Source organism: Lactuca serriola, chromosome 9 (assembly GCF_051521515.1).
Source record: "Lactuca serriola cultivar US96UC23 chromosome 9, Lser_US96UC23_V15, whole genome shotgun sequence".
Lineage (NCBI taxonomy): Eukaryota > Viridiplantae > Streptophyta > Magnoliopsida > Asterales > Asteraceae > Lactuca > Lactuca serriola.
The window spans coordinates 102667715-102679276 of NC_136416.1; the positions used below are offsets into that span (position 1 = coordinate 102667715).

At 35.5% G+C, this 11562-nt stretch overlaps 1 protein-coding gene across 1 annotated transcript; it reads right to left on the reverse strand.

The window, feature by feature from the left end:
- Nucleotides 1–5912: 5912 nt before the first annotated feature.
- Nucleotides 5913–9855, reverse strand: LOC145074615 (aspartyl protease family protein At5g10770-like). Its single transcript, XM_079020965.1, has 2 exons — nucleotides 9666–9855; nucleotides 5913–7317 (listed from the first exon to the last, which is right to left on the reverse strand). The coding sequence occupies exons 1-2, from the start codon at nucleotides 9847–9849 to the stop codon at nucleotides 6077–6079; spliced, it is 1425 nt and encodes a 474-aa protein (XP_078877091.1). The 5' UTR covers nucleotides 9850–9855; the 3' UTR covers nucleotides 5913–6076.
- Between the last annotated feature and the right edge of the window lie 1707 nt (nucleotides 9856–11562).

Sequence of the window (11562 nt, forward strand, 5' to 3'; positions counted from 1 at the left end):
AAGCACACACTCATATACTTCAAACTGCATACAATGCTCCAGCCACCCACCTGGCGGCTTAAGGCGACGTCATAAATCATTTTGGGATGGCAGCCACTTCCTTACGGTGGTGGTGGCGGCTTCTTTCGTTTCCCCGACAAGCAGCAACTCCCCCCCCAACTCGTCTTTGCTCAGAATCGGGACGCAACCACCACTGGGCGGTGCATAACGACGGCAGCAGCAACACCATCGGCGACAGTAGCGGCTCCTACGGCAGCAGCAACGGCGGCGGTCTCCGTCTCACTGAAGCGATGAAACGACCACAATGACTTGGTGAAATTCCAGCAAGAAATGAAGAAGGAGTCGTGAGTAGAAAAAGGAGACTCGTTCACAGCTCACATAACGACGATGCCCACAGCTTCCCTCATCGGAATTCGGTGGCTCTTTCGGGTGCACGACGCCTCCGGTGCAAAATGTACTCGGCCTCTCATTACAATCTCTATAATGCCCTCCTTGATCATACTGAGGATCATAGGAGTCTGGTCAATGATACTGCATGTAACCTCAAATGGAATGAACTCCCTCAACTGATCATCGAGCTGCCTGACTATAGAGTCTGAGCCTGATCCCTCATTGACACTAAAAACTACCATCTGGTCTACCACGTAGCATCACTATACTCGGCAATATATCATCACTAACATCGCAACACTCATCAAAACTCGAGGGATCTCACACACTACATGTTCCCTGGTCTTATCTCAGCCTTCCTTGATTCGAGTACGGATCCTCTCCTTCAGTAGTACGGGCCCATACTACCTTCCACATATATCCGTACTTTCCTCAAGAACTACCTTGACTCCACCAAGTCACTTCTACTACTACTGATCTCTGCTACTCTCATCCTAGGCTTGCCCTAGGGAAATCTCTGACTCCACCCAAACCGGTCCTCGGCTGCTGAAGGCCTCCTTGTAACGCCAATTAGCCATCACCTGAATACCATCACATGTGATGAGGCTCAGATAATCCATCGAGTAAAAGACTCGTCCCTACAATGGTTAGACTCAGACAAGAGCTGCGTAATAGCGCCAAATCCAGCACTCTGAGATTATTCAACCCTGATCACATGTGACGTGACATATTCACCTAATGGCTAACTGCCTTCACTCAGATTCCCACAAAGCAAAAAGCAAGCAACATTCGGACACAAGAAACTACTCAATCAAATCTATTCTCATAACGAGAAACTATACTAGAATACAATGCTAAGCTCATACTATTAGGCATAACCTAAACAAGCTATCCTACTACTGTCTACTTAATACTAGAATGCAATTCTCATAAAGTTGAAACACATATAGCAGACACATAAGGCATTCTCCTAGATCCTTAGTCCTATTCTAGTATGTTGTTCTACTGAAACTAATACTCATAACATAAAAACTTGCGTGGGTAATTTGGGAGTACTTACTTGAGCTCGACTGATCGCATGCACCACACCCTTTTCTCTTCCTCAAAACTCTTTTCGTTTTAATTTTTTTTTCAAAAATTATTTCGAAAACATATTTCTTTTGAAAACCTTTTACCATTTCCTTAGTTTGAGTCCAGTCATACCCGAAAGTGTGCCTGAATCCCTCAAACCAAGGCTCTGATACCAACTTGTAACTACCCAAAGTACAACCCAAAAATTTTTGGTTTAAATATTACTAAAAATCACATCATCGGATATCATAAACAATAAAAACCATGGAATTAGTAACTCAAATGTCATAGTAACTGTGTCCAAATAAAAAATGTATCAATAATAACATTATCCGAATAAAACTCCCAGGATAAACTGAAGTTGTGGTGTGTGCGATGCCATCATCCGGAGCTCTTCCCTTTGCTAGCGGAAGTACCTGAAACAAAAACTGAAAACCGTAAGCACAAAGCTTAGTGAGCTCCCCTAAACTACCACATACCATACAATAACATATAAAACACATACTAGGCCTTTCCCACTGCATCGGACCGAAGTCCGGAAACTACATCGGGCCGATGTCCGGAAACTAACCAGGGCCTTGCCCTCTGCATTGGACCGAAGTCCGAAAACTGCATCCGACCGAAGTTCAAAACTAACTAGGACCTTGTCCCCTGCATCGAACCGAAGTCCGTAACTAAATGCATGGGACCGAAGTCCAAAACTGACTGAACATAACATAGCATAAACATATCAACTAGCATGAACACATATACTGCATACTGCATCGGACCAGGGTCCGGAACACATAACACAAAACATGCTTGAATCACGAAGACATCAAGCATTCTAACTACTGCATCGGATCAAAGTCCAGAACTATTGCTAACTAAACGGGCCAGCATTATGGTCGTAGACCCGTTCCTACTGGAAGGAAACTCACCTCACACTGCTGAAGTCCCGCAGACTCAATCCCACACTGCTAAAGTCCCGTAGACTTGACCCCAGTTGCTAGATGACAGATTCCCGATCTGTCAACATCAAAATAACACCCAATTAATAATTGGGTTCCACTACATAACTGTAATTACATACTTTGGATAATTACTACATTACCCCAAGCTTGTCTTACCCAAGCCCAAGGTCCAATCCATAGGCCCAAAGTCAACTAGGGATCAAAGCCCAACATATTGCCCAATTTTTCAAATTGGACCCAAACCTCTACATGGGTTTCCCTTATGGCCCAATTGTCCAGTCCAGTCCAACATGTCCCATTTTAAGGGCCCAATATCATACAACCCTCTAGGCCCAAACTATGGCCCAATTTTCCAGATTGGGCCCAATCCTTCATATGGGCCTTACCCTAAGCCCAACTAATTACTCTAGTCCATTTGATTATTCTTGGATGGCCCATTAATAAACTAATTACCAAAGCCCAATCGAAAGGCCCAACTCAAGGCCCAAGTGAAACTAGGGTTTCACATAAAATGGCGATTAGGGTTAAGTTTCCTACTTAACCCATTAAGGGCTTAACCCACTAAGGACTTAATACACTAAGGATTTAATTCATTAAGTCAATTATTGCTTAGATTAATTTCTGCCAATGATTATTATTTAATATTTCACTTATTAAATAATTCTCGTGTGCGTCCTGATAAATTCTCAAAGATTAGGATTTTCTCACTTAGCCCATTAAGGACTTAATCCATTAAATCCTTTACTCTACTAGATAAATGACATGGAATAATTGGGCTTAATATTCAATCCAATCTCAATGGCCCAAAAGTGGGTCCAATAAGTCTAAGGCGCAAATACTCATAATTAGGGTTTTCCACCCAAACATGGCCCAATGGGCCCAAAACCAATCTCTAAGCCCATTAGGGTTTGCTTGTGGGGCACCACCCACTACCACCTCGGGTAGTGGTCGTCAATGGCGACTTGTGGCGGCGGCCATCACCTTACGGTGGTGGTTATTATTATTTTTATTACAATTTGCTAATTACAATTACAGGGCTTTAATCCAAAATACACACACTCACTAACACACACACTAACTAATACACACACAACTACACCATGGCGGCCGTCGGTGCTGCTTGGAGGCAGCCACCACCTCACGGTGGTGGCAGTGGCTATTCACGACTTTTCGGCTAAACAAAGCACACACTCATATACTTCAAACTGCATACAATGCTCCAGCCACCCACCTGGCGGCTCAAGGCGGCGTCAGAAATTATTTTGGGATGGCAGCCACCACCTTACGGTGGTGGCGGCAGCTTCTTTCATTTCCCCGACAAGCAGAAACTCCCCCCAACTCGTCTTTGCTTAGAATCGGGACGCAACCACCACTGGGCGGTGCATAACAACGACATCAACAACATTATCGGCGACAACAGCGGCTCCTACGGCAGCAATAACGACGACGCTCTCCGTCTCACTGAAGCGATGCAACGACCACGACGACTTGGTGAATTGCCAACAAGAAATGAAGAAGGAGTCGTGATCAGAAAAGGCGACTCGTTCACGGCTCACGTTACGACGATGCCCAGAGCTTCCCTCATCGGACTTCGGTGGCTCCTTCGGGTGCACGACGCCTCCGGCGGCTTGGCTGTTGTGGCCGCAATCCAGCGACTGAACGGTAGTAGATGGCAGCGTCGGAACTCCATCTGGTCGGAGCGCAAGAGGGAAAACCGGTGATGGCGGCTGGAGGAGTGGAAGGGTGGCGGCTGACAGTTCTTTAGGGTTAGGGTTTATAAATGACTCATCAGAATATATATATATATATATATATATATATATATATATATATATATATATATATATATACCCGGTCCTTTTACAACTTTCTCATAATTACAATCCTGGTCCCTCCTTCCTTCTTTTCATTCAAAATAAGTTCATATTTTACACTTTTAAAACTGCCTTACGAAATCTTTACAAGCTGAATCCAAAACTTATATTTAAGCCCTAATCCCATAAATTTCTTTCATAATAGATCCCTGCATTACCAATAAACCCTTGAGCCTTCTAATCTTTTCAATTTAATCCCGAACTTACTCTTTTAACCCACGACTTCTAAAATTCTTCACAAATTAGTTTGGGACTCACATTTACTAATTTATTTAAATAAATGGGGCGTTACAAAACATTTTGCATGTCATTCGTGAGAAGAGCTCGGCGGGATTGTACACATGCATCGAAGATGTTTGTTTCCCCAGTTTTGTAAACTTAAGCTAATATTGTATGGTTTTAAACAAAAAAATGTTACTTAATGGTTTTTGAAACAAATGTTTTAACTGGTTGTCATATTTTAAATTGAAAATCTCTTTATAATTTTCGGGACGTTACAGAATGCATATCACCAAAATGTTCAAACTAATATATCTTGTGTGAACTGCTATTTCAAATATTGATCTGTGACCGCTATGCTATTTGTGACCTTTTATCTTTTAAGATTACACCACTAATATTTTTTTGATTAGCTTATGGTGCGATACTTAATAACTCAAACAGAAATATTTAACTAATTGCGATAATAATATGTATTTGTGGTGTTTGTATCGTATCTATATGGCATTTTAATTAATTTTTGCTTCAAATACTTAAATAGTATTACTATTTATATATACTTTATTAAATAATATATAAAAAAATCATAATTAGAATAAAATAAAATAATAAAAGTAAAAGTAAAAACATAAAACCAATTATGGTCATTTTGGGAAAACCAAAATCAATAAATGCATAAAATTCAAAATTAAAAATAGCAACAAAATCAAAATGAGGGGCATGAAGATGGGAATAAGGAAAAGTATAAATATATTAAGTGGATGGATAAAAAATCCAAATGGAACTATCTAGTGCGTCAGTTATGGAATAAAAACAATATATATACTAATCGAAAAACTGCACAACGTGTACAACTCTAACACTTATTTGAGAAATTTGGATTAAAACAACGCAATTTCAAGCACTATTAGAAGGGATTAAGAGCATCATTAACACATACGACACCACTTGATTATATTATACAGTTACCAAAAAGAAAAAGAATCTAATGGATTAGACAAAAGTATATATGATCTCGACAAGTATTTAACGTCAATTTAATAGTAATCGATAACATACATGCATAGTCCTCTTTAATAAATGAAAGTTATTTTTTGACACATGTCAATCTTTCATGAGTTTTGACACTTGTTATTTTGTGGTATTTTTGAAATAAATATTATCCACTTGTCAATTTTTTATTTATTTCAATTTTTAAAATTAAAGTCATATATTTATATATGTAAAGTATTGAATATCATATATATGATATTAAATTGCAATAAAAACGTTTTTCTTTTTTATTTTAAAATTGTAATTATATATATATATATATATATATATATATATATATATATATATATATATATATATATATATATATATTAAATCAATCCATATAATAAACGGGTATCACACCTAGTTCTTAATATAAAAAAAATGGTAGAAAGATGATTGAAAGAAATTGTAGGAGGGTATATAATTTCTCTATATATAAATGGTAATCAATAAAAAGTACACCCAATCCTTATTTATCAATCTTTTTGCTAAATTGATACAACCCTTGTAAATTATTTTCATCACTTGTGTTCAAGAACATCCTCCAGGGCCAAAGCCAATCTTTCCGGCAGTCAGATCATACACAACCTCCAATGTCTTTTGCTGCGTATTCCCAAATATACCAAGATCTGAATCACCCCGATTCGCAGCAAAAGCAAAGCAGTACACTTCGGCGCTAACCGGAATAAGTATCCCTTGAGGTGGAATTTCAACGTTTACATTCCCACCCCACACCATACTTATCTTGGGTATTGTGACATTTCCATAGTTGCTAAAATCATAGCATGTATCAAATAGCATCGGTCCTTGTGTCAACGGGTATTGTGTCATTTCTGCTCGAAATGCCTTACTTAGAACTGAGTACGCCGTAGGTGGGAGCCTTGTGATAACAGTTCCCGAGTCTATGATCATGCCCGATGTCATAAACACATTCGGACTTATTTCTAGTTTGTTTCCTTTAACGTATATAGCTTCAAGATCAAGACCATAAAGAGAGCTATCTTGTGAGGCAGAGAGTGGCGTGTAAATAACATTGCTACCAATTCCGCTACTTCCAAACGTTAAAAAACCAGTAGAGCTAGTTGTTGAGGGGAGACAATAGGAGAACACTTTCCCATATTTTTTAGCAGACTGCAACACAAGAGAGAGCTTATCCCTACCAAGTCCTAAAAGCCCAGCAGCACCTCCAAAGAGTCCTGCGTTGTTTTGGCCACATCCAAAAAAGAAACCATCAACTACATCGTTTGAAGTCAGTGTGAGTTTATCTTTACCAAACAATCCAACAGTGACGGAATTGTCTCCATATTGTATGCGGTAGACGCATGTTGATGAGCTGCAACGAGGTAGGTTTCCTGTGGCTGAAGGGAGTTCAGCACACTCCGATGAGCTGCAGGAGATGTTGGAATAGGTAGAAGATGAGGAGGGTGAAAATATGGGTTCTTTTTGTCTATAGCAGGACCCAGCACATGGTTGGCATTGTGTCCATGTTAGATCGCTTCCTGTGTCAAATACGAATGTAAGGTCTCTCTTTGGGGTGCCCAGTCCGATGGTCACTATGTAGTTTAGGGTTCCGATTGAGCTGCCGGATTTTGCAGGGAGAGTGGTCTTGGACCCTTGGATGTCTTGTCTCACTTTGTTGAGGATTGAGTCAACTCTTGACTGATCATGAGAGAAGATTTCGTCTAAGGTCAAGGGTTTCGCCATGTCTTCAGTGAGCTTGGAACATGGTCCATGTTTGTGAACCACTTCCAAAGACCCCCTTCTCTTCTCACCTAGTTGATTATGTACAGATACGTAAAATAAGTGAAAATAGACAAACAAATATTTATATTTTTTTACCTATTTGTATGTTTTTACGTGTTTGTAAGGAAAATAAACATATTTATACGTATTTTTTAGGTATTTATATGTATTTTATGTATTTGTACATAAATAAATATATTTATATGTATTTTTATATATTTGTATATAATTTTATGTATTTTTTAAATCTTTAATCATAATAATACTTAAAGTAGTTAAAATACTTAAAATATACTTGGAATACTTAAAAAAATGCTTACATATATTAAAAAATACATAAAAATAAATATAAAATACATAAAGTTACTTAAAAAATACATGTAGACATATAAAAAATAGGTTTATACTCCTAGCCCAATTAGTAATTAAGGTGGTGGAGGGGTAGATGAGGAAGCACAAGTTCAAATCTCGTTGCCTAACTAAAGAGGATAAAAATGTGTTATGTCAACACTTGTCCAGCAGATCAAAGGTTAATTTTTAGTTCGTTAAATCAGATATTTATTTTATGTTATTTTATTTTATTTTGGGCTTGAAGTCATATACACCAGGTTATAAACTCTACCGTTGACAATAATAAATTTTAAATAATAAAAAAAATCAATTTGTTTAACGATAATTTGCAAATAAATATTTATATATAGTATAAACAAATATTTATATGTTGTATGTATAATGGTAGCTTCTAATGTTTATGCAGTATAAATATGTTTTTAAATATATAGAAATTTTAAATAATGTTAAATTTGATGCCAAAATGATGTGAATTAAAAATATTTAGGCTATATATAAGGCATTAGGTGTGAGACTCGTATATTATACATGTTGATTAAAATAAAATATTAATTACAAAGGAGTAAACGGGAAGTTTATTTGTATTTAAAAATTAAAATAAGTGAAATTTATGAGATAAAAAATTAAAAATAAATAAGCATGTAAAAAATAAATGAATGAAAATGACATATTTAATTGTCAGACCCGTATACTACACAAATTAATTATAACAAAACGGTAAATAGAAAGTTTAAACTATAATTTATTATAAATTGAAATTGAAATTTTAAATATTAAATACTAAATTTTAAGTTTTAAATTTTAAATTAATATAGTTATTATGGTATATTTAAATTATGAAAACTAAATTAGTGATATTTTGAAAAAAAAAAGAAGTAAATGACAAGTAACTAGTGGAAAATATATATTTTTAAATTACCACAAATTAGAAATTGGCAAATTGAATACTTAAAAATATAAAAACCCGGATGGTAATATTGGAATTGAAAATAAATGTTCCATAACTAAATGATTGAAATTTGGTTTTGAAGAATAAAAGTCAAGGACATGGATTTATTCACGACATATTGCCTAATATCTTCTTTAATATTAGGGATATAAAATTAGCAATTTGATATAGCCGGAGATTTGAATTTAAATAAGTTTAGCAAGTTTAATATTGCATGATACTATGGATTTAAAATTTGAAAGACAAATATATTAATTGATATTATAGTCCAATATAATGGAACAAAATAAAAAAAAAATTATGAATACCTATAATTAAAAGTTTTGAGATGGATTACCAACAAATAGACTTCAGAAACAACATATTGTTTAATAAAGTGATAAATGACAACTTTAGGTTTTCTTTATTAGAATTTAAACAATATATTGTTTAATAAGGTGACAAATGGCAAGTTTACGTTTTCTTTATTAGAATATAAGTAGTCGTAGATATGGATGTAAATGTATATGTAAACGCACATAATGTATATTGCACCATGATAGTTTGAGAAAATATATTAAAAAGAAGAAGATATTAAACTAGACTATTGAGAGTATGAGGTTATATGCGAATATAAGACCTTATTGAATTGGTTTTTGATTCAGGCGGTCTATTTAACTAAAGTAAATATATTGCAACAGAAAGTTCAAAACATTTTTTATTTAGTTCTAAGCCACTTGTTCAAAAAATTGAAATGAAATAAAATTTATCAAGGGTATCGTTAACATATCATTGCAATAACACGAAGGGCCCATTCCACGTGAGTCTTACTCAAATTTGTCTACATCGGCTAATGTCGATGTCATATTCGCCATATACATACGCTATTTTAGTACTATTATGAAACCTAATTAATAAGTAGTAAATTATATGTTGATGAACAGATATATAAAACGATTAACCCATTACTCGTCAATAATGGAAACTCGATACATATGAAGAACTTAGTGGATGGATTACAAACAGATGATGATTTTAAATGTTTTACAAATTATACATAACTAGTAAATTATATATAAGAAGAGAAACAGGTCTAACCATTAGTGGAAGGGCTACATATAGATGATGATTCGAAAGATCTTAATTTGAGTGTTTGATAATGGTGGGATATGGCTTCAATTTCAGCTTCACTTCTCACCAAAGCATTTTCGTTACTTGCAGCAACCAAAGAGAAGAGAAAACAATATGAAAGCATCAATATGACACACTTAGATGGTTCCATTTCAACTTTCTTAGTAATACTTCTCTTACTGCGTCACCAACTCTTATTTATAGCCACTATTAGAGGTGCAAAAATGTGTTTAGCGATGAGGTCGGTCCCAAGAAAGTTGAATTGCATACCCCACTACATTAATATATGACGTAAAACACAAAACATAAACATAACACACGTTGTAATAAACTATTTGAAATCAACAAAGTCTTGCTAACCAGATTTTTTTTTTTCCGTTTATGCTTATTCATTTTTTTTTGTAACGACTGGATCATATATATGAGCCAACAAGATGCTAGAAAAACAGAGATTTACAAAGAATTGGCCGATAAAAGGTGTTGCAAGCATGAAACCCAATTGACTGTAAGGCCTCGTTTGTTTTTCTACAAAAGTACTTTTTGAGCACTTTTCTCTTCTGGCGGGTAGACGTTTCGCAAGTGCACGTCTTCTTCCGCAAACTTGGAAAAAGACAAAAGACATTTAATCACTTCCAAAAGAAACAGCACCTAAGTTTTCTGTTTCTAGGGACTAACCAATTGGAAGATTGCAAAACAATATTATAAAAAATAATGTCTCTTACAAAAATATTGTGACATTCCCATTTCTCGAAACCAATTAAAATATTTTTTCTTTACGTTTAATAAAATTAAGATACAGAATTTCCGAGTTAAACAATAACAAAAGTTATTTCATTTTATTAAAAACCTCAAGAATATCATCGTTCATATTCAAACATCTATTATACCGTAAATACTAAAAGGTCATGAAACAACCAGGCTCATCTTTTTATTTCACTCGACATCCTAGCTAGACAACTACAGTCTTGGCTCTACTACCTAAGATGCATAAAAATGAGTGGGTCGGGTTTGGAAAAACCTACTAAGATACATAGGGTTTTCAACCCCATAATAATTTAGTGATATTAACTAATATCGTTCCTACAACCAATGATGCCAAAATTATATATATGAAAACTTGACCTAACACCAACTACCCAACCGAACTGATCCTTTCAGACCCTATAGTAACGATTAACTGGAGGAATCATCCAACCTGATGAATCGTTTGAGCAACTGTTTGACTACACAGCTAGGGTATCCTTGGCCAGTGTAAGTCATATAAGGCAACCAATGTTTTGAGATTTAATAAATATGGTATCCCATTTTATCCATGTCCATGGGTTATAAGTCCATGTTATCAACGTAATTCACTAGACCACCGAGAATAGTCAAGTGTTGTCATCTATTATGACCGATGATCCATACATACTTACTAGTTGTCCGATCTTGATCCACCATTTCTGGTCAACCAAGAAAGATGAGAAACACTTCGCTTTGATCTTACACACCCTATCACAGTCATGAGACCTAATCGATATCTAACCTAATTACAACTAATTGTCCTTTAAAATTCTTATTCTTTAACTAAAGGCAAGACTTTAAATTCTTTTTCTTTAACCTAAGGCAAGACTTATAAAAATGAAAACATATATTCGAGTCAGATTCAAGAAGAATGTGGAATAGAAGATGCTTCCATCATTCCCAGACCATTAAAAATCCTTTAGAATGATTTTTCATCCAAAGGTTTTGTGAAAATGTGGGCAAGTTGATATGTTGTTTTTAACAAAATGGGATTCAATGTTCCCATATTCAGTGTGGTCTTTGATAAAATAATAACGAAGAGGAATATGTTTTATTTTCGAATGTTGGACATGATTGTGAC